This window comes from Clinocottus analis, unplaced genomic scaffold (assembly GCF_023055335.1).
Source record: "Clinocottus analis isolate CAN_PGR_092001 unplaced genomic scaffold, fCliAna1.0.p SCAF_4, whole genome shotgun sequence".
NCBI classification, from domain to species: domain Eukaryota; kingdom Metazoa; phylum Chordata; class Actinopteri; order Perciformes; family Cottidae; genus Clinocottus; species Clinocottus analis.
Window position 1 is genome coordinate 3,804,097 of NW_027176153.1, and position 27,224 is coordinate 3,831,320.

Consider the following 27,224-nt stretch of genomic DNA (forward strand, 5'->3'; position numbering starts at 1 on the left):
CACTAAAAGTATTTAAACAACACGATCAAATACTGTGTTCCAGTGAAGGTATTTATTCCAGACAGTAAAAAATATGTTAAGATGGATTTGATAAACTCTCCCTATGTTTTGTGTGTAAAAATGTACTGCAGTAGAAGCACTCTGACCCGTTCTCGACAAGGTCGTATTTCAGGTCTCCGCCCCCCTCGGAGTTGGTGGCAGAGCACGACTCAATGGCCAAGGTGATGATGTTACCGTCCAGCCCGTCGGTTCCGATCTTTATGTAGATTATCTGATCCGTCCGGATCCCGTCGGAGAAGTCAAAGGGCTTTGTGCAGGCGATGTCAGCACAAATGGCCGTAGACAGCTTGTACTCCCAGGAGCCAGAGGCAATCTGCTGCATCGCTTTGCTGTAAACACACACACACACACACACACACACACACAGACTTTCATTAATTTCCTTGTCAAATGTAATGATTTATATGTATGTTCACTATTGTGCAGAATCAGTGGCGGGCCATGGATTTTCTACCTTCACATTCAGTGCCTGACACTGGTGCACCTTGACCCCCTTGACCCCGTTGACCCCGTTGACCCCCTGGACTCCTCTCACCCCCTTGACCCTGTTGGCCCACAGCCGCCGACTGTACTCAATTACCACAAAGAAGGCCCCCCACTTCCTCTCTGGAACCAAAACCCTTCACCCGGTGGCAGGTTGTGCTCGGTGTTATTGATTTGAACCGCTCACCCTCCTTTGATTTTGAAGGGCATGGCCTTGACTTCCGGCTGCTGGTAGAAGCACGAGAAGTCGACCTTGACTGCGCTTTTGCGCAAGATCGGAGCAGAGGTGATGTCGTTCTTGATGGTGTTCTTGAAGGTCATGGTTTTCTTTGAGGCCTGCAGAGATTGGGAGGGTGTTACTGCAGTATGGAACTGGAACCTCAAGGGCCTCTCAGCCTGCTCTGAACTAAGTGCCCGTCGGACTCTGAAGGACTTATGTTTGTTATCATGAATCAGACAGACGTCCCTGATGATGAACTCTGTAGTTCTCTTGGAAACGGACGTTTAAACTGGTGAAAAAAAAAACATTTCAAAAAGTGGTGGAACTGATGGTCAGGTTGTCTCCTTCAGACTAAAACCCAGAACCCAACGTCAGAACGTCGACCTCAGACTCCGACGAGCACTTAGATGAAAGCTATTGTCGGAGGGAGAATCGCCCACCTGGATCACGGCCCCACAGGATTTGCTGCTTTGGAATCCGAAGGTGACCATGTGGGTCTTTTCATCCATCTGACCTCCACAGGTGCGGTCGTTGAGGTGGAGGGTCGTGTGGTCGATGCCTCGTTCTGTCAGCAGACAAGCAGCCAGGGAGACGGAGGCGGAGTCCTTCTTGCAGACCGTCTGGTTGCCTGAACGCCATCAGACAGAGAAACCAGACACATATTAAGATTGAGGCGTTCCTCAGTAAAGTATTCTGGGCCCAAATATATTGTCTGGGCTCGCTTCTATTTGTAACAGCATGACGTCAAATATCACACGTTACGCAGACGATACACAGCTGGATGTCTCTGGTTATACAGACAACTGTTTCACTGACAACATATCGCACACTTGCACTTGATTTTATGGCTATCAGCTAAATAATAAGATAAAAGTGCATTCGGAACTTTCTCCATCTTTCTTTGAGATGTTTTGAATCTTTCCCAAAATAAATTTGCTTCTCAACAAAATGCAGTTTGTCATCCAACCAAAAATGTAGAGAACCCCGTAATATTAATTTAGTGTGAAATGTGTTTGGATTATAAGCCTGTTTATGGACATCAAACACTTTGCTTCAGTCTTCTGAAATGTAAAAACATAAATCTATGTATATATATGTATTTATATCACTTCTCCTCACCTAAAATACTCAAAAGCATCCGAAAAATGTTCCGTCTCACCGAGAGAATCTTTGGATTTGTATCCGGCAGCAAAGGCAGCTCGGCAGAGGCAGACGGGTCGGCCGTGGATGTCATCACCGCAGAACTCGTGATCGCTGCAGGAGGCTTTCTGGCAGACGTCCTGGGGGGGCGGAGCTACACAAAGGAAGAGCCTATCAGTAACGAGCCCAGGGTTGGCACCGACCCGTTTTAGGTTTTAAATGCAAAAGAGAACCACATAAAATGTGTGTATTGAATCAAGGCTTTTTGACTTCATTTGTGTTTGTCATAAGGTTCTATTGCGGAAAAAAAAACAACTTTTTAGCCTTTTTCTTGAAGTAAATATACAGGGGTTGAAATTGACACCAAAGATGTTACTCATCATATCAAAATTAAAAAATAAACAAAACAAATGTTGTTTAACAGATGTTTTCTAATACCTCTGAGTAGATGTCAGGTAACACCAAACCTTTTATTTATTCATATGATTCTCTTAAGGTTCATTTCACCATTTTCAAAATTAAAATCGAGGGGTATCCTGACAAAGAAAACACCAGAGACATTAAAACATACAACATGGATGGTGTATTTTACAGCTGATTTAAGACATGGGACAAAACCATCTTGTGAACACAAGAGATGGTAACAGAACGCTAACACAAGAGGAAGGATAAACAAACTAAATATATTTTGTATATTTCATATATGCATTGACAAGATTTGACGCGTGATGACGTGTCATAAGGGTCACAGGCGGTTTGGGCTCTTACAGCAGCCGGTCTTTGACCTCCAGTCCTTCGCCCCGACGACACCCATCATGCCGCAGGCCGCGCCGTACGAGTCCAAGAACCGGCAGGAGAGAGCGTCCAGGTCCGGGTATCGGCAGAGTGTGTTGGCGCAGGCGGTGGCGTGGGAATCCGAGTTCACGAGACTGTGACAGGAGGTAAACGGCGCCTTCTTCAGGAGGTTACATCTGTAGAGGGAGATAAACAGTATATATATATATATATATATATATATATATATATATATATATATATATATATGCATGCATGTGTTTTATGGATCAGAGGACAGCTGGTCTTCAGGTGTGTCTCCGCTCACCGTTCAGTCACACTGACGCAATTGATCTGGCTGTCGGCGGGTTCACTGGACACCGTCTTACAGCTGGAAATGAGACACGAACAGGAGAAGACCACAGAGGTCAGTGATGTGGCAGAGGTCAGTGATCAAGGATGGTGATGAAGGTCAATGATGAAGGTCAGTGATCAAGGTCAGGGATCAAGGTCAGTGATGTAGCAGAGGTCAGTGACCAAAGTTAGAGATGAAGCAGAGGTCAGTGATGAAGTAGAGGTCAGTGATGAGGATCAGTGATGAAGGTCAGTGATAAATGTCAATAATGAAGGTCAGTGATGAAGGTCAGTGATGAAGATCAGAAATGAAGGTCAGTGATAAAGCAGAGGTCAGTGATGAAGGTCAGTGATGAAGCAGAGGTCAGTGATGAAGGTCAGTGATGAATCAGAGGTCAGTGATGAAGATCAGTGATGAAGCAGAGGTCGATGATGAAGGTCGTGGGTGTTCAGTTCTCTCACCTGCTGGAGCTGAACTCCGCGAACTTCATTTCTGCCAGAGAGCTGCTTTTACTACAGAGACCCTGCTGGGCTGTTGGTCCTCCTGCAGCCACACGGAGAATGTTTAACTCACAATCAGGATGCGAGACACAACTCACACCTGTGTGTTCATCTATAACACCGTCAACACCAACAACACCACCAACACTCTCTAATCTCTGCACCTGTCACATGGATCTGTGCGCTGGTGCCGTCGAAGAAGATGGAGGTGGTGTAGCCGGAGAACGACGCTTTGGCGGTGACTCCATCCTTGTTCTGAGAGAGTTCCACACCGTGCACCGTCTGAGGAGCGCTGAGGCTCAGCGCTTTGTCTTTCACCTGAAGAGACACACAACAAACACACAACAAACACACAACAAACAAAGCTGAGTTAGGGCGAGCTGAATCTGACTGAGCTGTTGTTTAACACCTCCCAATGTCTCAGTCTCTGTTTGGTCATTTAGAGTATTTTTTGTGCATGACTTTGTGTTTGTTTTGTGTGTCTTTGTGTTTGTTTTGTGTCTTTGTGGTTATTTTGTGTCTCCTTGTGTTTGTGTTGAGTCTTTGTTTTGTCTCTCTTCATGTTTGTTTTGTCTCTTTGTGTTTGTTTTGTATCTGTGGTTATTTTGTCTCTCTTCGTGTTTGTTTTGTCTCTTTGTGTTTGTTTTGTATCTCTTTGTGGTTATTTTCTCTCTCTCTGTTTTTGTTTTGTCTCTTTGTGGTTGTTTTGTGTATCTTTGTGGTTGTTCTGTGTCTCTTTGTGTTTGTTTTGTCTCTCTTTGTGGTTATTTTGTCCCTCACTGCTTTTGTTTTGTTTCTTTGTCGTTGTTTTTGTGTCTTTGTGGAAGAGCGGGCCATCATGCCTGCTGCATTAGTTAAACCTTCACACTGACTGTGGCGTACTTGTACTTTCCCGCCTTCTCCCAGACGAATGTCGACAGTCGGCCCGACCAGACGCAAAATCACATGGTCCAAGAAACTGACGTCCTGGCGACGGCGTTCCTTGAACACAGCCAGCAGCTGGATGTCGGTCGTAGACATCAGCGTGTAGGCACAGCGATCCTGGACGAAGCTAACACGGCCGCTGAAGTCGATGACAGCGGGGCCGGTCACGGTGCAGATAGTGCTGCTCACAGCTGCACCATCAACGGCCGTTCTGCCTGCAGAAGACAGTGAAGGTTCAGAAATAGCAATTGTTATGCAACAAAAAGAAGAGAAAAAAAAATGGAATTTTATGAAAAGAAAGTCTTCATAGTTCAGGAAAAAACTGTTACAATATTTTTTTAATCTAAATGGTAATATTGAGAGAATATTTTCCTGAAAAGTGGTGATTTACTTGAGGATAAGAATCCTAATATTGAGAAGAAAAATAATAGGGAATAATAAAAATAACATTTAACGATGAACAATTTAATGTTTCAAGAGAGAAACATGATATTTGCCCTTCAATTTGTAATATTCTGACATAAAAGATTAGAATCAGGCTAATTAAAGATTACGATTGTCCTATTTAGAGAAAAAAAGTAATATAATGTAATAAGAAATATATATATATTTACTTAAAAACATTTAAATATTATAGTCAGAATATTCTCAGCAAAACATTGCAATATTTAAAGATAAATGTTTAAGTTTCAATGTTACCACTTTATTATCAGCATATTATAACGTTCACAGCTATGCGACTTGTAATAAGTTTAGTTGGATGACTTTTGTTTACCTTTGAGCTGACTGAGTACAGCCACGGAGAGCAGGAGGTGGAGCATGATGCAGGAGGCCTTTCAGCAGAGAAGACCTGGAGGAGACATGTTCGAGTCATGCTAAAGGCACGCTTACATCATACTAAACGCATGCTAACATCATGAGAGGGTCATGTTAACATCATGCTAAAGTCCTGCTAAAGTCCTGCTAACATTATGATAGGGTTATACTAACATCATGCTAAAGTCATGCTAACATTATGATAGGGCCATGCTAACATCATGCTAAAGTCCTGCTAAAGTCCTGCTAACATTATGATAGGGTTATACTAACATCATGCTAAAGTCATGCTAACATTATGGTTAGGCCATGCTAACATCATGCTAAAGTCCTGCTAAAGGCATGCTAACATCATGCTAACAGCATAATAAAATCCTGTTAGTATTATGCTGACATCCTGTTAAGGTCCTGCTAACATCATAATCATGCTAGTATTATGCTAACATCAAGCTAATGTAATCAGGAAACATGGAGGAAAAATCACAACAGACCCAAAAAATCCTGAACACAACTAGTGTTCCAACTCCTCCCCTGTGAGGGGCGCTATAGAGCACCGTACGCAAAACCACCAGAAAGCAGAGCAGCTTCTTCCCACGAGACCGTCACTCAAATGAACCCGGTTCCTGTTGAAGACGAACAGGTCAGACCTGTCTCAAACACGTGAAGCCATTTCTACTGTAAAATCATAAGTCCCTCAAACCAAAGAGCCCAAAAACCAGAACAGGAACGAGTCTGACAAGGATCTCATAGATGTTCAGCCGCCACGCGATGTTTTCCACAGCGGAGAAGAAGGAAACAGCATGTAACGTTCACACGCACTCTCAAAACCCCTAGGCGCCTCTTACGACATGTAAAGACACGCAAAGACCCATTAGGACCTGTAAAGACCTGTAAGGACCTCTTACGACATGTACCGACTTGGAGCCTCCCAGGACCTATATAGACATGTAGGGGCCTCCTGGGACCAGTAAAGACCTGTAGGAACCTCTCAGGACATGTAAAAACCTATAGGGGCCTACAAGGACCAATGTACTGCTTACCGTGAATTCTACAGTTATTTTAACTTTAATTTTATACTTTATATTTCGACTATTGATTTAGTTTTGTAGATTTAATTGTGAATATGATTGCACTCTGTTTACTGTTAAATGTTTATTGTCTAAATGTTGAATGTTTGCACCTCTCGCCAGGATAAATTCCTTGTATGCGAAAGCTTACATGGCAATAAATGGTTCTGATTATGGCCTCCGAGGACCTGTAAAGACCCGTAGTTGTGGTATTAAAACTTTTTCTTGCAACAAAGTATTTTTACTTCATGGTATTAGAACCTTTTCTTGTAGCAGAGTATTTTTCCTTTGAGGTATTGTTGTATTAGTTAATTTTAATTTTGCAGTAAAGGATATGAATACTTACTTCAGCCCGGCTGTCAGCAGAGACAGAGAGAGAGAGAGAGAGAGAGAGAGAGAGAGAGAGAGAGAGAGAGAGAGAGCAAGTGAGAGAGAGAGAGAATCTCACCTTTTATGGGTCTTGTGGATGTTCAGAGACGCTGCTCTGAGGATCTAGACCGGTCCGTGTGAGTCCTCTTTGACTGTAGTCTGACGTCTTCTACGTTCTGGCTTCTGTCCCTCGAACCGGTTCAGACCGAGATTTATTGCCTGCAGCTCAAGAATTCATGTAAATGAGCTCAACATCATCACTAATGCTGCCAGAGGCGTTCACAAAAGGGGGAAGGACCAAACAAGACCAACTAACTGGTTAAAAGTACTACAGTATTATGTAAAGTAATTCAAATAAAATTACGCATAATGGAAACAGAATTAATATAATAATATTGTTATTTTTAACATTATGAGCGATGCATTGGTAGTGATGGAATGCACCTGAATACAAGGAATAAAAAACACATATTTACTTAAATGAGGTCCAGATGTATAAAATCTGGATCAGAAGTAAACTCAACTAACTGGCAGTAAACTGTTTAATAGTTTCTTTCAGAATCACTTTAATGGCCATGTGTGTTTTTCATATACATGGAATTTGACTCTGGTTTTACTTGGCTCTTTGTACTTAAACATAATACACAATAAACAAAATAAATAGAAAAAAGACCAAAAAAACAAACAACAGTTGTCAAGTGCAAATGGAGTGCAGGTGGAGGAGTTTGATTGGAGGGTGATAACATGCAAATACTCAAGTACCTCAAAGCTGTACTTACAGTAAGTAAGGTACACATTCCACGCCAGAACCAGTTCTTTTGTCTGTTTCAGTGTGACTGACAACTCCAGATTACGTCAGAGCTCGCTGTCCAATCAGCTTGTTGGAATCACAGACCAACAGTAATTCTACAATTGGTATAAGAAATGAAGTATTAACACTTTGTTGTTGTTAAATTTACTTTAATAATAAAGAAAGAGAGAGAGAGAGAGAGAGAGAGAGAGAGAGAGAGAGAGAGAGAGAGAGAGAGGGGGGGGGGGGGGGGAGAGGGGGGGACAAAGAGAGACAAAGAGAGAGAGCCGAATCAGAATCAGCTTTATTAGCCATGTGTGTTTACAAATACATGGAACTGGCCTCTGGTTTGACTAAAGGTCCGTCCCCCTGACCTCTGAGGTCCTGAAGTCTTCTAGTCCTGTCCCACCTGAAACCCTTCCTGACCCATCCTCTAGCATTTCGACTCATCTGAAACCTTAGCTCTGCCCTCAACAGCATCATTACTACTCTGCTGCGGGACGAGTTTTCCCGACATGCTCGTGGACCACTGACTTCCTGTCTGACAGGAAGCCGCATGTGAAGCTGATTGGACTATCAGACAAATTTACATTCCAGTGGTTCTCGTCCTACTTTTCTGGCAGAAGTGGATATGTCTTACAGCGAAGATGAAGGTCCAGACTGCTCCCCGTCTTCTGTGATGTTCCGCAAGGGTCGATCCTGGGCCCCCTCCTCTTCATTTTTACATGTTGCCCTCGGTCGCGTCGTCAGCAGACATAGGGTGTCATTACACTGTTATGCTGACGACACAAAGCTCTGAATCAAAATTGCCCCACGCTGCTCTGCAGCCTTGTCATGTCTCATCGCCGGTCTCTGGGAGATAAAGGCTGAACAACAACTTTCTCCAGTTAAACAGTAGAAAGACCCTCACTTGACCTTTAATGACCAAATAAAATACGTGAGCAAAATCTCCTTTCATCATTTCAAGTTCAAGGTTTTTTATTTGCCATTTGTGCATAGACCAAGAGTGCAGACACATTGGAATTCGTGTGCAGGTCTCTCTGAGTCAACACTTTAGGAATTAAAAACATAATATGATAAGAAAGAGAACAAATATACAATATAAAAAACACTATACCTACTATATGTACAGTAATAATAGGTTAGTCCTGAATGCTGTTCCTTTACCAAAACAATAGGAACTCATTACTCTTTTGTTTGTTTTAACTATGTTTTTATTAGTTTTACTTTCTCTCTCTCTCTCTCTCTCTCTCTCTCTCTCTCTCTCTCTCTCTCTCTCTCTCTCTCTCTCTCTCTCTCTCTCTATATATATATATATATACATATACATATACATATATATATACATATATATATACAAATACTGTGTGTGTATATATATATAAATATATATATATATATATATATATATATATATATATATATATATATATATATATATATATATATATATATATATATGATGAAACAAATAAAAACATATTTAAAACCAACCATTTTATTTGTAACGCTAGATTCCAGTATATTCAGGTTACAACGTGTATTTAGAGAAACTGCTCATTGGTAAAACAACAAAAATAAAGATCCGATTAACGGCCTGACGTAAAAAAAAAAAAAAAGAAGAAGAAGGAGAGGAAAAAAAGAAGAATCGCTGTCGTAACCCGGAAGTGACGTCTCGGCTCCGTCAGACGGTGTTGATGTTTTGTGGACTGGTCGGCTGGAGGAAGAAGCCGCGTTTTGTTTTTGTTCAACCGAGTCGTCGAGAAGAAGCCGAGCCGGAGTCCCCGTCGACCGCTCCGGTTCCTTCAGGACATAAAGTCACTGTCTGGAGCCGAGCAGCCGGTCCGGAGAGCGGATACACCGACGCTTTTGATCCAGAAAGGGAGGACTCGTCACCCTCTGACCCCCCCACCTCCTCCCTAACACACACACACACACACACACACACACACACACACACACACACACACACACACACACACACACACACATACATATACACACACACACCATGACGATCCTCCCGAAGAAGAAGCCCAGCTCTGGGGTCGGAGTCTCGGACCACGCCGATGACAGCGACCGTCGGAGCGGCTCCGACCCGCACCAGCACCCGCACGCGGTGCGGACCGGAGCTCGGCCGAGGGCGTCCCCTCCGCCGTGGTCCTACCAGCCTGCTCCGCCCTCCTCCGCTCGGGACGACCGGCGGAGCATTGAGGCGAGCTCCCGGCCGCAGCAGGCCTCCCCGCCACCCGTCGGCTCCGCGTCCCCTGTGGGGGGGCCGCCTGGCGACGGGCGGGACGGCGGTGGCGGCGGGACGGCGGGGTCCGGGGCCCGCGGGGAGCTCGTCGCGTCGGCCGGCGGCGTTGTGATCGGCGGCTGCGGCGGAGGCGGCTGCTGCTCCGGGCCTGGACTAAGCAAGAGGCGGCGGCAGGCGGGCAGCTGCTCCGGAGGTGGTGGGGGGGTGGCGGCGGCTTTGGCCGGGGGAGGCCAGCCCGGGGGGACCGGATCAGGAGGCTCCAGCCAGGACCCGGAGGAAGGTGCCGGGAACAACAGCGAGGACGAGTACGAGAACGCGGCCCGGCTGCAGTCGATGGACCCGGCCACCGTTGAGCAGGTAGGAGCTAACCGTTAGCACCGTGCTAATGCTGCAGGAGGATGCAACATGTTGTGATGTGGTAGCGTTGTTGGCGTTATTGACCTTGTATGCATGTGGTAATAAGGCGTTATGGACATTTTAGCATGTGGTAATATTTGGCATTAGCTTCAGGACGTCATATAGGCGTTATTACCCTTTTTATTAATGTGGTAATAACACGTGTTTAACCTTTTTCATGTAATAATTTTGAGCATTAGCTTCAAGACGTCATAGAGAAGTTAATAATCTTCAGTATGTGGTAATAGTGAACATTAGCTTTAGGATTTCATAGAGGCGCTATTAATTTTTTGTTCATGTGTTAATACATTATTAATGTGTTATAAATGTCATGTTTTTAACCTTTATTCATGCGGCGTTATAAATATTTTTTATTTTTTGTGTTAATTACACATGTTTAACCTTTATTCATGTGGAAGTAGTGAGCATTAGCTTCTGGATGTCATGAGGCGTTATAAACCCTTTTATTCATGTAGTAATACCACGTTATAAAGCTTTATTCAGGTGGTAATACCAGGTTATTTACCTTTATTCATGTGGTAATACCATGGTATTGACCTTTATTTATGTGGTAATAGTGAGCGTTAGCTTCAAGGCGCTATTGAGTAATAATGAGACGTAATAATAGCTAGTAAGTGGTTACAGCCAACAAAAGGTTTTAACTAATATGAGTGAGATAATTATACTTTAATAAATGGGTCAGAATAATACAATATAATTTCTTGTTAGGCTGCTTGGTGTTTCATAAAGATACCTGTGTACAGGTGAGACGGACATAACATTGACTGCAAACACATGCGTGGACATGATAGAGGAGACAATGGATGCTCAGGTGTCCACACAGAGACAATAACCAGGTGTCCACTCTGAGTTCTGCTGGCATTATTTTTAAAATGTTTAAGCTTATATATAACATTATACTAACTCTGTGTGTGTGTGTGTGTGTGTGTGTGTGTATAAATAAATAAATATATATATATATATATATATATATATATATATATATATATATATATATATATATATATATATATATGAATGAATGGTGAGCGTGATACGGCAAAATGAATGAATAATGGATAGAACGTTTACTTTCAAAAAGTTGTCAGAGGGTTCCCTTGACAAGAGCGAAGTGATATGAGCCATTTGTCATTGTGAAATGAGCTATCATCGTAGCTATCCAGTCTGAAATACCACTTGATGGTTAAGCACATAGCTGATGCTAACTCTGCGCCCCCTCGTCACAGCCAGACACAAATGAATGACTTCAGACAGAAACACATGGACACCACAACGAAGAACAAACGTACTGCAGCCACAGCTAAATGGATGCTACTGCGTGTAGCCTGTTAACGTTGTGGAGGACGAGGATCTAGCTGATATAATACACATCACATCCAATGACAGGATCTACAAAGCCTGACTGCTATGTTCACCTCTCTTTCTCTCTCTCTCTCTCTCTCTCTCTCTCTCTCTCTCTCTCTGTCTCTCAGCTTTATTGGCATGAACGTTGCAACAACAATACTGCCAAAGTATCAAAACACATCCGAAAAACAGAAATATACAACTTATACAGATAACAATAATAATAAAACAATAAGTAATTAAAATAATCTCTCTACTTCTCTCTCTCGCCCTTGTTTATGTGAAATGTGCACTTTATAATTTTATTTTGAACCGCCCTGTTTGGCAGTTGTTTTTCAATAAAATAAAACATTTGCATGAAGCAAGCCAATCCGCTTTTTCCTGTTAAGAGTGTTAAAATAAAAAAAAATCTGAATTAGAATGCAATTAATCGCGATTTAACTATAGTAAAAACTAGTGTATTGCACGCTTTAATTTTAAAGTAATCAGAACAATATAACAGCACTCTGGAGCAACAGCAAGTTAACATACATACATAGTTTATACATTTTTTAATTTTTTTCTTCTGAACAGGTACTGTTAGTAAGGGTCCCTGTGAGGGACAAACCCCTCCTTCTTTGGTTCATGTTCAGTCTGTTGCCTACCTTAAAGATGTTAAAGACCAGCAACTGATTCACTTTATACAAAAGCAATAAGTGCTTTTCATGTTTTCCAGTTCAGTTTTTCTTTCTTAGTGAGAAAAGTCTGTGTTGGCTTGAACAAGTGCACTGAACATCTTGTGATGTGAGGAAACTTCTCTTTAAGAGAAGAGTAAAGATCCAGAAGTGATCTTGACTTAAAGTGCTCTGCCATAGTGGATCAAACCGCGGGGTCAGAAGCTTTGCGCATGCGCGATTAATGTTCAATCTGGACGCGGAGCGAGAACAGAAGCTATATAACAATACGTGCGTTCACTCCAGGCTCAATTCGTCAACGCTGCCTGTCGGTGAGGCTACGGAAGCGCGCACACCTGCCTTAAAAGTAAAAGCAGTGTCGCCGGTTCATAGCGTGCATCTTACTTATTTTTCATGTTTCATTGACCTCACACGGGCCGGAATGGGAGAGCCGTAAGATGCCCAGGTCTAAACGACACCGTCTGTGAGAGATTTAAAGCAATAAGCCCCTCCCAATGCAACAAAAGACAACAACATGAAGTTCACGCATGATCAAATAGTTAACGCCGTTAAAGGATTGCCAGGTTAATATATATATATATATATATATATATATATATACATATATATATATATATATATATATATATACATATATATATATATATGCTGTCAAAACTAAATAACTAGTTTTTAAATGTTTTTCCTCATGTGATATTGGTTAAGATTCTTCCTCTCTCTCCTCCTCATCCTCCAATTAATGTGAATGTATTTGTGAAAAATAATTTTGTTTATGTTTGTAGGTCTTTTTTCTTTAATCATCATGTGTGTGAATCGATTGCGTCATCATTATCTGAGTTTTTCCAACTTTGGCAAATCTGACCCTGTGTGTGTGTGTGTGTGTGTGTGTGTGTGTGTGTGTGTGTGTGTGTGTGTGTGTGTGTGTGTGTGTGTGCATGTGTGCGTGTGCGTTCAGCAGGAGCACTGGTTTGAAAAAGCTCTGGGCGAAAAGAAAGGTTTCGTCATCAAGAAGATGAAGGAGGACGGGGCGTGTCTGTTCAGAGCCGTGGGTGAGTGACACACACACACACACACACACACACACACACCCACCTACCTGGTTATCCCATTAAGTGTGTGTGCAGTTCTTCTTGTCACCAGCAGGTGTCAGGCGTGGCTAGTTTTATGAAACAGTTTTTCTTCTGGACAGAATAAAAGATATTATGAATTATTTGTAATATTTTTAAAAGCCTGTAGAGCAATATCAATAATTTATTATTATTGATAATAATAATAGTAATAGTAATAACAGGAGAGAACACAGAGGTGATATTGGAAATGAAACGTGCTGCAGAGGTGATGTCATCGCATAAAACACAAACTCTACAGGTGATACATTTCAAACATTATAAAAGAGACTTTTCACACAAACATAAGAACGCCATTTATTTTATACCTGTCACAATTTAACTTTATCTCAGATCTACTTCATCATTCACACCAGCAGATTTTACACACATACATATGAGATAAGTTCAGTTAGAGTTTAGTTTAAGTTTGTGTTTTGTTTGTTTTAAGTTTAGAGTTCAGTTTGAGTAAGAGTTTAGTTAGAATTTACTTTGATTTTGAGTTTAGTTTGAGTTCAGTTTAGATTAAGTTTGTTGAGTTTCTGTTTAGTTTAGACTTTAGTTGTGTTTAGTTTGATTGTTTTTGTTGATTTAAGGGTACAAAATGCATGTTGGGATGCAGATGTATCAGAGGTGAGACTGTGCTGGCACCAGGGGGCACTATGTTACTGTGTGTGTGCGTGTCTGTGCAGGCGCGTGCATGTATGTGTGTGCGTGCGTGCGTTAACATGACGTTAACACATGATGTCTCCTCACAGTGAGGCGTTATAAATTAATATCTAATCGGGTATCAATATCAGGACTCGGTCTCCTTCTGATTCTACCCACTTCTGTTTTTAGAAACGTGTTTCTCTGCTTCGTCTTCCATTTCACAGAAGACACACACACACACACACACACACACACACACACACACACACATATAGATTTAAAGAGACAAAGCTGCCCACCTGAAACAGAAAGTAGACCACTTGGTGTGAAAACAGGTGTGTGTGTGTGTGTGTGTGTGTGTGTGTGTGTGTGTGTGTGTGTGTGTGTGTGTGTGTGTGTGTGTGTGTGTCATATTAATTCTCAAGAAGTCTGTCGGTGTTTCTTTGCAGCCACTGCATGTTTTCTGCTTTATTCCTCTCCTTGTTTCCTCTCTTAGTCTCTCCTTGTTTCCTCTCTTGGTCTCTCTGTGTTTCCTCTGATGGTTTACTCTCCTGGTTTCCTCTCATGGTTTTCTCTCCTGGTCTCTCATTGTTTCTTTTCCTTGTTTCCTCTCTTGGTTTCTCCTTGTTTCCTCTCTTGGTCTCTCCCTGTTTCCTCTCCTTGTTTCCTCTCTTGGTCTCTCCTTGTTTCCTCTCTTGGTCCCTCTATGTTTTCTCTGATGGTTTACTCTCCTGGTTTCCTCTCATGGTTTTCTCTCATGGTTTCCTCTTCTGGTCTCTTATTGTTTCTTTTCCTTGTTTCCTCTCTTGGTCTCTCCCTGTTTCCTCCCCTTGTTTCCTCTCCTGGTCTCTCCTTGTTTCCTCTCTTGGTCTCTCCCTGTTTCCTCTCCTTGTTTCCTCTCTTGGTCTCTCCTTGTTTCCTCTCTTGGTCCCTTTATGTTTCCTCTGATGGTTTACTCTCCTGGTTTCCTCTCATGGTTTTTTCTCCTGGTCTCTCATTGTTTCTTTTCCTTGTTTCCTCTCTTGGTCTCTCCTTGTTTCCTCTCTTGGTCTCTCCTTGTTTCCTCTCCTGGTTTCCTCTCCTTGTTTCCTCTCTTGGTCTCTCCTTGTTTCCTCTCCTGGTTTCCTCTCATGGTTTCCCACTTTTCCAGAAGGCAGCAGGTCATTTATTTTGTGTAGCCCAAAATCACTCATGACTAATTTTCCCCGGAAGGCTTTGCAGTCTGTGCACGCATGACACCCTGTGACCTTTGACCCTCACATCAGTTCAGGAAAATTAAAATTACTGTGATGGTCTTGTTCCAGACATCATAAGAAATGTTTATATTATTTGAGGTGGAGGAAAACAACAACAACAATAATAACAACAGACTGTAAATATTGGTCTTTCTCTAAAAAAATTGGATTAGAAGCGGACCTGTAACATGAACTGGGCCTGAACACAACACTCATACACACACACAGTCACACACACTCTGGGTGATGTGTTGGGAGAATCTCTTTGTGTGTTTCTGACACCTGCTGCTGTTCAGTTGTGTGTGCGTGCGCGTAAGCGCGGGTGTGTGTGGGTTTGTGTGTGCCTAACTGACTTTTCACACAAACACTCTGATGAGAAAAAGGAAGTTGTCGGGGAGGTTCTGAGAATTGCCGTGGTGACGGACCATGTGACTTGCTGGAAATCAAACCAAAGTGATGCTCATTTGCATATGTGCGCACACACACACACACACACACACACACACACACACACACACACACACACACACACACACATTAGAGGTTTATTTGAGTCAATAAAAACAGAAGTTCTGTTTTCAGAGTTTGAGTCAAACAGTCTTGTCTTCAAAGGCCCCGTTAGCTTGAATAACAGCACGTTTTCATCATTATTATTGTTAATAATGTTGTTAATGTTATTATCAATGTTAAAACAACTTGCACAAAGAAAGACATGTAGAAGTGATTGACAACAGAACAAAGCTTGGTGTGTTTACACATCCGTGAGCTCATCGTCGTCTTTTCAGAGCTTTTACAGAACAATGCTTTTTAGTTTGAGTAAAACATCGGGGAGAGATATACCACTTCTACTTTCCACAATTCTTCACACTTAACCGTTTATTTTTGGTCGCTCTGATGCCAGTTTCTCTTTTCATGAATGCGTAGTTTGACCTCTGACCTGCGTGTGTCTCTGTGTGTCAGCTGACCAGGTGTACGGGGATCAGGACATGCATGAAGTGGTCAGGAAACACTGTATGGACTACCTGGTGAGTCTCTGCTGCTCCTGTCTGTCTTCATGACGCTCCTCTTCCTCCAGCGTCTCCTCCTGTCTGTGTCCATAACCGTCCTCTTCCTCACAGATGAAGAACGCAGACTATTTCTCCAACTACGTGACAGAGGACTTCACCACATACATCAACAGGAAGAGGAAAAACAATTGCCACGGAAACCACATCGAGATGCAGGCGATGGCCGAGATGTACAACCGACCGGTGGAGGTGTATCAGTACGGCACAGGTGAGTCCGATAGGAACCGGCTGCAGAACCGGCTGCAGATCTGTCAGCCAATCACGTCCCACCAGCCTCACCCGCCACCCCCACTCCTCCTCCTACAGAGCCAATCAACACGTTCCACGGCATCCACCAGAACAACGACGAGCCAATCAGAGTGAGCTACCACCGCAACATCCACTACAACTCGGTAGTGAACCCCAACAAGGCCACGATTGGGGTCGGACTGGGACTGCCCGCCTTCAAACCCGGGGTACTAGAACCAGAACTTTTAGGACCAGAGACCTCTTTGTCAAGTATTAAATGTGTTAGGAAGGAAATCTTGGTAACTATTTGGTTTGGCTGCCAAATATTTCCGACTATTACGAACAATGTTTAAGTTCTTTTTCTAACTTCGTTTGGTGTTTCACTATGGGAATCGCCTCGGCGTGACCATCGAAGGAAGCTCCAATGACACCACGTCTGTCCGCGACAGACAGTGAACCCTCTGAGAAGTTTCTTTCTCCCACGGTTCTCTCATGTGACAGCAGCTGATCACAGATCAGTCACACGTTGACCTGGTGTTAACCAACACAGGCCAAAGAAAAATGAAAAATATAGAAAAAGAAAAATATCTGTGATTCAGATCTGCTCAATCCGGCTGCATTCTCTCTCCTGACCACCAGGGGGCGACTCCTCTGGTTGTATAAAAGTCTATGTTTCAAGTGTTGAAGATGCATTCTCTCTACTGACCACCAGGGGGTGACCTCTCTAGTTGTATAGAAGTCTATGCTTCACGTGTTAAAGCTACATTCTTTCTACTGACCACCAGGGGATGACTCCTCTGGTTGTATAGAAGTCTACGCTTCATGTGTTATAACTGCATTCTATCTACTGACCACCAGGGGGCAACGCCTCTGGTTGTATAGAAGTCTATGCTTCATGTGTTAAAGCTGCATTCTCTCTACTGACCACCAGGGGGCGACTCCTAGAAGTCTGAGCTGTGTTACTAACCCCACTCCCTATCTCAGTACGCAGAGCAGACGCTGATGAAGTCGGCCATCAAGACGTCAGAGGAGTCGTGGATTGAGCAGCAAATGCTGGAGGACAAGAAGAGAGCGACAGACTGGGAGGCCACCAACGAGGCCATCGAGGAGCAGGTGGCCCGGGAGTCCTACCTGCAGTGGCTCCAGGACCAGGAGAAGCAGGCCCGCCAGGTACGCAAACAGACCCAGTGTTTCCCCATAGTTTGCAGCTTTAGTGGGAAGGTTGCAGGCCACTCGCAATTCATGCTGAATGTTGAGCTGAGATCTGTATTTTGTGCGCGACACTGAGAGCAGAAAAGAGTTGTAAACGTGCTCTATGAATAACATTCCATCGTGTAGATGCGATCAATAAAAGAATAAGGTTCTTGAGGAAAGGAAACCTTAAATTACTTTTGTTGTGATCTGGCGCTACAGAGAAAATTACAAGGGAGCAGAGGGGGCGGGGCCTGATATAATGGTAGGGGAAACACTGCAGACCCACAGACAGACAGACCCACAAAGACACACACACAGACCCTCCCCCATATACACACACACACACACACACACACACACACACACACACACACACAGACAGACCCACTCACACACACACACAGACAGACCCACTCACACACACAGACAGACCCACTCACACACACACACAGACAGACCCACTTACACACACAGACAGACCCACTCTCACACACACACTCACACACACAGACAGACCCACGCTCACACATACAAACAGACCCACACACAGACAGACAGACCCACACACAGTTAACAGGTCTGGGTGTGTTCCCCGCTCAGCCCCGTAAGGCGACCGCCACCTGCAGCTCGGCGACGGCGGCGGCCTCCAGCGGCCCGGAAGACTGGAGCGCCCGGTCGCCGCGGCAACGCGACTGCGACCCCTCCCACTCCCACTCCGACCTTCCGACGGGGTCAACCCACAAGCCCCCCTCCCCCGCCGGGGCCGCGCTCATCCTGAGCAAACCCCCCTCCCCCTGCGCGCCAGGTAACACACACACACACACATACACACACACACACACACACATACACACACACACTGTAGTCACTGTCAATCAGAGAGCAGCATGAGCTGTGATGGATGGAACTAATGACAGTGTGTGCGTGTGTGTGCGCGTAGGTCCCAGTAATCAGAGTCGTCATCATTTGGAGTACAGAGCCATCATGCAGGAGATGTCACCTACAGCGTTTGGTAAGAAGTACTACTACTAATATATATATATATATATATATATATATATATATATATATATATATATATATATATATATATATATATATAATATAATAATAATATATAATTAGTGCTGGGCAAGTTAACGCCTTAATATCGCGTTAACTTTTTAATCGATTAACGACGTTAATTTTTTAAACATGCGTTAACTGCATTTTTTATTTTTTGGGTGGGGGGGGGCTTTTACTATGAAGGCGATTTAATATTGGTGCGCACGCTTCCGTAGCCTCATCAGGCGATTTGCCGACTTGAGCCTGACGTGAAAGCACGTATTGTTATGTAGTTTCTGTTCTCAGCTGCCGCGAGAGGCTGAGTCGCATCACAAAGCTTCACAGGCGCTCAGTCTACTGGCAACCTCGCGCTGCAGGCTCAGCGTCCAGATTGGACATTAATCGCGCATGCGCAAAGCCGCCGCTGATACCTGTCAGCTGTCCATCACATCTCCACCTCATTCAACAACCAGACGTCAGTGCACTTGTTCAAGACAACACACACTGGACTTTTCTCACTAAGGAAGAAAAACTGAACTGAAAAACATGAAAAGCACTTATTGCTTTTGTATTAAAAAAAAAAAAAAAATATATATATATATATATATATATATATATATATATATATATATATATATATATTTTTTTTTTTAATTAACAAAATTAGCAGAGCTGATATTCAAACTTCTGATCCTCTGCTTATAAGATGGACATGCAAACTATTGATCCACAGTCGCAATTGATGTGAGCACTTATATTATAGTGTTGGAAATCGTTAAACATGGATCACGTCACGAAAGTGGCGCCACAAACGTGTCACAAAGCGAGGGAATCTGCAGAAGAGAGCGCAGGCAGATAAACAGAAGGCTGATGTCTGAATTTTTGGTCTTAATTCTTCTAGGTCATTGTTTAAAGACCTTAAAATAGAGTTTATCATCTAAAAACCTTCACCAATGATTTAAACATAGAGAAACATTGTTTTTAATTATGCGTTATTATGCTGTGATTTTACTGGTCTGGCCCACTTGAGCTCTAAATGGGCATGATGTGGCCCCTTCACTAAAATGAGTTTGACACCCCTGGTATAAAGTGAATCAATTGCTGTTCTTTAACATACATCTTTAAGGTAAGCATCAGACTTTTTTCTGAACAGTACCTGTTCAGAAAAAAAAGAAAACAGATTTAGAAACTATATATTTATGTATGTTAACTTGCTGTTGCTCCAGAGTGCTGTTATATTGTTCTGATAACATTACTTTAAAATAAAAGCGTGCAATACACTAGTTTTTACTTCATTATTAAATTTGTCGCATAATGCAATTAATCGTAGAAAAATCATGCGATTAATCAGTTAATGTTTTTCAACTTTTTCCAGCCCTATTATATATATAGTTTTACTTAGAGGAATAGTGATGCGTTTAATACTTATTTTACTTGCTCTAGATATATTTATATATCCTTTATTCATCCCGTGTGTGTGTGCGTGTTTGTGTGTTTTTGTTATCAGTGTTTATCTTGAGCACAGACAGTATTAACTGTCTCCAGGTTGTTCTGAACTCTGACGATCTGATGAGGCTCAGATCTTCATCCTGTCAGCTGCTTTACACTGAGTCAGGGGGCAGGAAAGACCTGGTCTATAAACTGGTCTGTGAACTAATATTTAAACTGGTCTGTAAACTGGTCTGGGACCTGGTCTCGATGTGTTTCTGTGGTGTGTGACCTGGTCTGTAAACTGGTCCGGGACCTGGTCTGTGTTTCAGGTCTGACGGACTGGGAGGACGATGAGATCCTGGCGTCGGTGCTGGCCGTGTCCCAGCAGGAGTACCTGGACAGCATGAAACACCAGACCTCCGCCTCCATGCATCGAGAGAGAGAGCCGTCACCCGACAGCAGCTGATAGCCAGCCGACGCACACACCACTCACAGCCACACAAAAACACACACAGACACACCGACAACAATGACCTTTGAACCCCCCCTCCCCTCCACACCTTTGACCCTCAAAAGGAGATTGACCAGGGAAAAAAATAAAACATCAAACAAAGAAATGCACACTTGTTTTTTTCTGCAGACATTTCAACTCATTAGATCATCACTCGTCTCCTTTCCTTTCCTCCTTTCCTCTCTTTTTTCATCGCTCCCATAACCCTCTCCTTCCAGCCAATAGTGATCCAGCATTACCCCCCTTTCTTTTCTTGGTTACAACCCACATGGGGCTCCGTCTTATTGCTGATTTGGGATCAGTTGTGATTGGAGGATTTTATTTTGAAATTCACAAACATCAGTTTTAAATTTTAATATCTTTGCTTTGGTGTCAACAGTTTGGGCTGTTAGCTCTGAGGCTATCAGGACCATTGGTTTCAAGAAGGATTGCTAGCTGTCACCTCAAGTCTTACCGTTTTAAAGCTACTTTCCTTAGCTTAGCTAACCTCGTAGCTCCCGCTGGTGGCCATTTTGTGTCAAGCAGTTCAGTTTCCGTCATCTGGGGAACAAAGATGGTCATGGTCTGTAACACCTCTCTCCTGTCTTCATCCTCCTCTTCCTTCTCCTCCAAACCACCACCATCATCATTATCATCATCGGACTTATTTAGCTGCATGTTTAATCGACCACGACCAATATCATCATAGAGAAAAAGCGACAAAAAAATTTAAAAAAGGAGATAAAAAATGTGAGAATTGTCATACTTATCCTCTTAATGATTGATTATTATTATTATTATTATTGTTGTTATTATTAATAATATAAGTTTGTTTTATTTTATTTTATCGTTTGGGATGAAAAGACCTTTTTTTCTTTTTTCTTGGAATAAAAAGAGGAAAATTGTTTCTGAAGAAAAATGTTTGGGAGATTTTTTTTCTTTTCTACACAAACACACTGAGCTGATCTGTTAACCATATATTATACATAAATATTATTCATGAATATTGTTCGTTTTACTAAGAACTTCAGTCCTGATAATGAGAAAATATTAATTTGTTTGTATGATAATGCTGTTTGATGTTTTTATGATGAAAAAAATAGCACAAACTGAATTGTTTATTGTTTACTAAATAAATAAAGAACAGTTGGATATATGTCAATAATCATCGACAAAATTGAATTGGATGAATTGCATCGAACACTGCAATACTTGTATTACTTTTACTTCTAATTCTAGTATTTTAACAGTGTGATTTAAGTACTGTGCCGTTGAGGGTCAGAGTACTTCATATACTTCTTGTCGGACCGCCGGCTTTTTTTGACTTTCTTGTCAATTCTTGAGTCGAAACTTTTAATGTGACAGGAACCAGAAACCGATCTGACCCGAATGTGTGCGCGAGCGATTAAAAACGAGAAAGCGCGCGGAGCAACCGTTGGTTAATTTCGATACATCAAAAACTGTGTGTGTGTGTGTGTGCGTGTGTGTGTGTGTGTGTGTGTGTGTGTGTGTGTGTGTGTGTGTGTGTGTGTGTGTGTGTGTGTGTGTGTGTGTGTGTGTGCGCGCGTGTGTGTTTGTGTGTGTGTGCGTGCGTGCGCGTGTATGTGTGTGTATATATTTTGGGGAAACCGTCCTCCTCTTTCCTGTCATCTTCATCTTCCACCTTGAATTCTACGAATTTCTCTCGCCTCATTTGAATATTCATGAGATACACCCGCAGCTTGAATCTGATTGGAGAGACGTTTGAAAACGTTTGGGCCCTGGTCTCAGTGCTGATTTGACAGCGAAGGCGTGGTGGGCGTGGTTTCACGATGAGTATAAATAATAAACGAAAACAGTAACGTGCGGCCCGGTACGGGTGAGAGTTCTGTAACTCTCGTTACGGGATTATTTCACCATAGTTTGAACTCTGATTATGGTAGAACAACATAACTTTCACGGTCAGTTTCTTTTGCTGAAATTAGGTTTCAACATTTTGAACTGATGGATTCTATCTGAACATGTTGGAGAAATGGCTCCGTCCGGAGGAGGTCGTGCGCGGGAAACACGGTAATGTAACTCGACACACGGCAGGTTAGAAGTATGTGACGTCACTTAAACGTGACGTCAGACTACCGTTAACCCCCCCATTAAAAATGACCAATTAAGATGTTTAAATACTTACTGGTTTAGTAGTCAAGTCACTCCTGCGGAAACAGGAATGATATAGTTATTATAACTATAATAACATTTATTTTATGTGTTTTATAAAAGCATGATTTGGTTTCTGAAGGAACCCGTCTGACTGAAGTTCTGTAGTGAAGGAACCCTTCTGACTGAAGTTCTCCAGTGATGGGACCCTTCTGACTAAGGTTCTCCAGTGAAGGAACCCTTCTGACTGATGTTCTTAAATGAAGGAACCCGTCTGACTGAAGTTCTATAGTGAAGGAACCCTTCTGACTGAAGTTCTCCAGTGAAGGAACCCTTCTGACTGAGGTTCTCTCGTGAAGGAACCCTTCTGACTGAGGTTCTCTTGTGAAGCAACCCTTCTGACTGAGGTTCTCTAGTGAAAGAACTTTTCTGACTGATGTTCTTAAATGAAGGAACCCTTCTGACTGAGGTTCTCTAGTGAAGGAACCCTTCTGACTGATGTTCTCTCTAGTGAACGAACCCTTCTGACTAATGTTCTCTCTCGTGAAGGAACCGTTCTCACTGATGTTCTCTCTCTCTTTAGGGAAGGAACTGTTGTGCAATCAGTACCGGTGTGGTTCTCTGCTCGGCAGCGGTGGTTTCGGTTCTGTGTTCTCCGGTCAGCGGCTCTCTGACGGACTGCAGGTCAGACAACATGTTCAATATTTACCTTTATTGATCGAATGGACATATTTTTTTTAGATAATTTTAATATTGTTCTCTAACTACTTTGGTTCTTTCGGTTCCTCCAGGTCGCCATTAAGCAGATTCCCACAGACCGAGTTCAGCAGTGGACCAAACTGGTGAGTGACGGTTGTTCATTGTTCTTCAGATTTAAAATGTTCCCAAAGAGCACCGACCAGGTAGAACAGAACTCCGGTCAGCTGTGCCCTCTGCTGGACTGACAGGCGAGCTGCAGCCGTGGGTGGGGCCGCCCCCCAGTGTGATGTCACATCCTGTGTGACGTCACAGGGTTAGTAAAGGAAGCTGCAGGATTTCCCCCTCAGTGACAAACTCATTTCTTATTCACCACGACTGGGAACACACACACACACACACACACACACACACACACACACACACACACACACACACACACACACACAACATAAAAACACCTGAAACACACCTGCAGGCGGTGGAGCGGGTCATAAAAACCCACAGAAACCCAACTGGAGTTTCTTGTGAAGTAAAACCACCTCCATGACATTTACTAAATCATTTATCGATCAGCAAAAGATATTTATGTACATTAAAAAATAGTTTTTCAAGGAAATATGCATACAAATAAAGATACTATACAAGCATGGCATAATGAATAGTTTATTCAATAATGAAAATAATGGTTGGTTTTAATAGAATATAAAAGGTTTCAATTTTATGGATATTTAACTATTTATTTTGTGTGTATAAAAACTATGTGTTTTTATACACAGAGTTTATATACACAGCATGTGTATAAAAGATGTATTTACACAGATTATATAGACAACATATGTATAAAGGGTGTATTTACACCGATTATATCCACCACATGTGTATAAAGGATGTATTTATACACAGTATTGCAGTACAGAGGACTCATGTGTATTTCCTCTCAGCCAGGTGAGGTCAGCCCGGTTCCCATGGAGATCGCTCTGCTGCAGCAGCTGGCAGAGGTCGGAGGTCACGGCGGGGTTGTCCACATGTTGGACTGGTTCCTGCTAGAGGGGCGGGGCTTCCTGCTGGTTCTGGAGCGCCCGCCGCTCTGCCAGGATCTGTTCGACTTCATCACCGAGAGAGGAGCCCTGCCGGAACGCCTCGCACTCAGGTTCTACGACTGTTCTATGAATCTACTGACCACTGTTCTACTCTGTGTGGTTCTACTGACCACTGTTCTACTCTGTGTGGTTCTACTGACTACTGTTCTAGTGACTACTGTGCTCATCTGTGGTTCTACTGACTACTGTTTTACTCTGTGTGGTTCTAGTAACGACTTTTCGCCTCTGTGTGGTTCTGACTACTGTTCTAATCTGTGGTTTTACTGACTACTGTTCTAATCTGTGGTTTTACTGACTACTGTTCTAGTGACTACTGTTCTAATCTGTGGTTTTACTGACTACTGTTCTAGTGACTACTGTTCTAATCTGTGGTTTTACTGACTACTGTTTTAATCTGTGGTTTTACTGACTACTGTTCTAGTGACTACTGTTCTAATCTGTGGTTTTACTGACTACTGTTCTAATCTGTGGTTTTACTGACTACTGTTCTACTCTGTGTGGTTCTACTGACTACTGTTCTTCTTTACTACTACTGTGTGGTCCTGTCTTTGGTTCTATACTCTGTGGTTCTGTTGCTGAAATTCTCTGTTCCTGTCAGGTTCTTCCGTCAGGTGGTGGAGGCTCTGCGGTTCCTTCATGCTCACGGCGTGGTGCACAGAGACATAAAGGACGAGAACATCGTGGTAGACACGAGGACGCTGGAGGTCAAAGTTGTGGACTTTGGATCCGGAGCTCGTCTTAAAGAGACGGCGTACAGCGAGTTTGCAGGTCAGTCAATAACAATAATAACAACAATAATAACTGATAATAACAACAATAATATTATTAATAGCAATACTATTAATAACAATGATAATAATAATTATATTAACAACACCAATAACCATAATGATATTATTAATACTATTAGTTAATAACAAGGTACAAGGCTTCTGTTAGTCCTCAGGCTATTCTGATGGCTCATGTCCTTACTTCCTTGTCTCCTCCCTCCTCAGGGACCCGGGTCTACAGTCCCCCGGAATGGATTGAGTGTCAGTCCTACAAGGCCGTCCCTCTCAGCGTGTGGTCTCTGGGCGTCCTGCTCTTCGACATGGTTTGCGGCGACATCCCGTTTGAGCATGACCAGGAGATCATCAAGGCCACGCCCACTTTTACCAGACGGGTTTCCAAAGGTGAGCAGAGGGTCCGCCCACTTGCAATCTGATTGGCTCAGATGTCAAGAGGTTTTAAACCCACAACCCCTGGTCAATCTGTCCTCCCAGAATGCCAGTCTCTGATTTGCTGGTGTCTCTCGTACCGCCCTGAGGAGCGACCAACTCTGGAGGAGATCCTGTCTCACCCCTGGATGGAGGGAGGAAAGGAGGAGGAAGAGGAAGGAAGCCTGCTGGAGGACCACAGCTCTCTGCCTAACCAGTCCCTGTAACGGCTGGCTCTGAACGTACATTAAACGTAACCCTGACCATCCAAGGCTCTGGACAGATGATTACAGTACACGTGACCCTGAACATAAAATGCTCTGGACAGGTGACCGCAGTACCACCCTGAACATAAATGGCTCTAGATAGATGACCACAGTACACGTAACCCTGAATATAAAAGGCTCTGAACATATGACCGCAGTACACGTAACCCTGAATATAAAAGGCTCTGGACAGGTGACCACAGTACACGTAACTCTGAATATAAAGCGCTCTGGCTAGATGATAACAGTACACGTAACCCTGAATATAAAAGGCTCTGGAAAGTCTCTTAAAGAGATAAGTATTTATTTCCATGTTTTATTTTGTATTCATTTGAGCAGAACAATTTCCTGTTGTTTTTTATTTATTTGTTATAGAGCGCTTTATTTTACAAACGTTCCAGTCGTTCAGTAGAAGTGTGTTTTCCAGCTTCTCGTGTGAAGAACAAACAGTTAAAATATTTATTGTGCAGTCAAAGTTGATTTGAAGACTTTTAGTCACACTTTAGGAAACAGGGAGTCCTGATTGAGGGCTTCCTGTTTGCCTGTGGGCGTTGATCTTCGTGTGTGATGTCACTAGTAATACTTGTGTCCTATTGGCTGGTTTCACGGTCAAAGTGGCCTATTTGTCACTTGTTTTTGTTTATTTACATTAAATAAGAATTTATGGATCGAAATAAAAGCAAAAAAAGATCCGATGTTTGAATTAAACAGTTTTGTCATTTCATCACGTGGTGTCCTGGCTTCTCATTACCCACAATGCATAGTGTTCATAACCAGTTACAGATTTAATGAGCAAATAACATTATTATAATTTAATACAACAATATGTTACGATACGTCATCTAATATTATAATACATTACATTATGCGACATGATTTTACTACATGACATTTTTTTACATAATGTTACACATTATAACATTTTGGTAAACTGAATTTCACTCTATGACTTTACACTATATGTTATATTATGTTACTTTATGTAGCAATCATTAGTAATATCCATAAATAAGCACTATCTATCAATAAGTACTATCTATCATTAAGTACTATCTATCAATAAGTACTAACATTCAGTAATGTTTATCAATAAGTACTATATATCAATAATTATGAACTATTATTAAGTAGTATTTATCAATAAGTACTATCCATCTATAAGTACTCATTATATGTATTTTCTATCTATAATTACTA

General features: G+C 42.5%; 3 protein-coding genes across 5 annotated transcripts; 2 read left to right on the plus strand and 1 right to left on the minus strand.

Moving 5' to 3' along the window:
* Positions 1 to 475: 475 nt before the first annotated feature.
* On the minus strand, positions 476 to 5,277 carry LOC137800620 (uncharacterized). The gene is made up of 10 exons (XM_068597887.1): positions 5,232 to 5,277; positions 4,415 to 4,671; positions 3,697 to 3,850; positions 3,494 to 3,572; positions 3,006 to 3,068; positions 2,672 to 2,874; positions 1,923 to 2,057; positions 1,204 to 1,391; positions 731 to 879; positions 476 to 605 (listed from the first exon to the last, which is right to left on the minus strand). Exons 1-10 carry the CDS (start codon positions 5,275 to 5,277, stop codon positions 476 to 478), a joined length of 1,404 nt encoding a protein of 467 aa, XP_068453988.1.
* Positions 5,278 to 9,178: 3,901 nt separating this feature from the next.
* otud5a (OTU deubiquitinase 5a) lies at positions 9,179 to 21,525 on the plus strand. 3 transcript variants are annotated; one of them, XM_068597848.1, is made up of 9 exons: positions 9,180 to 10,112; positions 13,146 to 13,239; positions 16,143 to 16,207; positions 16,301 to 16,457; positions 16,556 to 16,704; positions 17,462 to 17,647; positions 18,272 to 18,476; positions 18,612 to 18,683; positions 20,476 to 21,524. In XM_068597848.1, exons 1-9 carry the CDS (start codon positions 9,510 to 9,512, stop codon positions 20,610 to 20,612), a joined length of 1,668 nt encoding a protein of 555 aa, XP_068453949.1. In that variant the 5' UTR covers positions 9,180 to 9,509; the 3' UTR covers positions 20,613 to 21,524. The 3 variants fall into 3 exon arrangements, with proteins under 3 accessions (XP_068453951.1, XP_068453949.1, XP_068453950.1); XM_068597849.1 differs by having other exon boundaries at positions 13,149 to 13,239; positions 20,476 to 21,523; XM_068597850.1 differs by lacking the exon at positions 18,612 to 18,683 and having other exon boundaries at positions 9,179 to 10,112; positions 20,476 to 21,525.
* Positions 21,526 to 22,471: 946 nt separating this feature from the next.
* On the plus strand, positions 22,472 to 26,751 carry pim2 (Pim-2 proto-oncogene, serine/threonine kinase). The gene is made up of 7 exons (XM_068597519.1): positions 22,472 to 22,685; positions 23,350 to 23,450; positions 23,558 to 23,608; positions 24,407 to 24,615; positions 25,164 to 25,333; positions 25,561 to 25,737; positions 25,828 to 26,751. The coding sequence occupies exons 1-7, from the start codon at positions 22,637 to 22,639 to the stop codon at positions 25,986 to 25,988; spliced, it is 918 nt and encodes a 305-aa protein (XP_068453620.1). The 5' UTR covers positions 22,472 to 22,636; the 3' UTR covers positions 25,989 to 26,751.
* Positions 26,752 to 27,224: the final 473 nt, after the last annotated feature.

What these genes read in the sequence shown, in the direction of transcription:
- LOC137800620 (XM_068597887.1), bottom strand. Translation starts at nt 5,277, where the DNA reads ATGCTCCACCTCCTGCTCTCCGTGGCTGTACTCAGTCAGCTCAAAG. An exon ending in TGTACTCAGTCAGCTCAAAG is followed by an intron (nt 4,672 to 5,231) that starts GTAAACAAAAGT and finishes TGTCTTCTGCAG; the next exon opens with GCAGAACGGCCGTTGATGGT. An exon ending in CCCTTCAAAATCAAAGGAGG is followed by an intron (nt 606 to 730) that starts GTGAGCGGTTCA and finishes GTGGGCCAACAG; the next exon opens with GGTCAAGGGGGTGAGAGGAG.
- otud5a (XM_068597848.1), top strand. Translation starts at nt 9,510, where the DNA reads ATGACGATCCTCCCGAAGAAGAAGCCCAGCTCTGGGGTCGGAGTCTCG. An exon ending in AACACTGTATGGACTACCTG is followed by an intron (nt 16,208 to 16,300) that starts GTGAGTCTCTGC and finishes TCTTCCTCACAG; the next exon opens with ATGAAGAACGCAGACTATTT. An exon ending in AGGAGAAGCAGGCCCGCCAG is followed by an intron (nt 17,648 to 18,271) that starts GTACGCAAACAG and finishes TTCCCCGCTCAG; the next exon opens with CCCCGTAAGGCGACCGCCAC.
- pim2 (XM_068597519.1), top strand. Translation starts at nt 22,637, where the DNA reads ATGTTGGAGAAATGGCTCCGTCCGGAGGAGGTCGTGCGCGGGAAACAC. An exon ending in GGTCGTGCGCGGGAAACACG is followed by an intron (nt 22,686 to 23,349) that starts GTAATGTAACTC and finishes CTCTCTCTTTAG; the next exon opens with GGAAGGAACTGTTGTGCAAT. An exon ending in GGCTCTCTGACGGACTGCAG is followed by an intron (nt 23,451 to 23,557) that starts GTCAGACAACAT and finishes CGGTTCCTCCAG; the next exon opens with GTCGCCATTAAGCAGATTCC.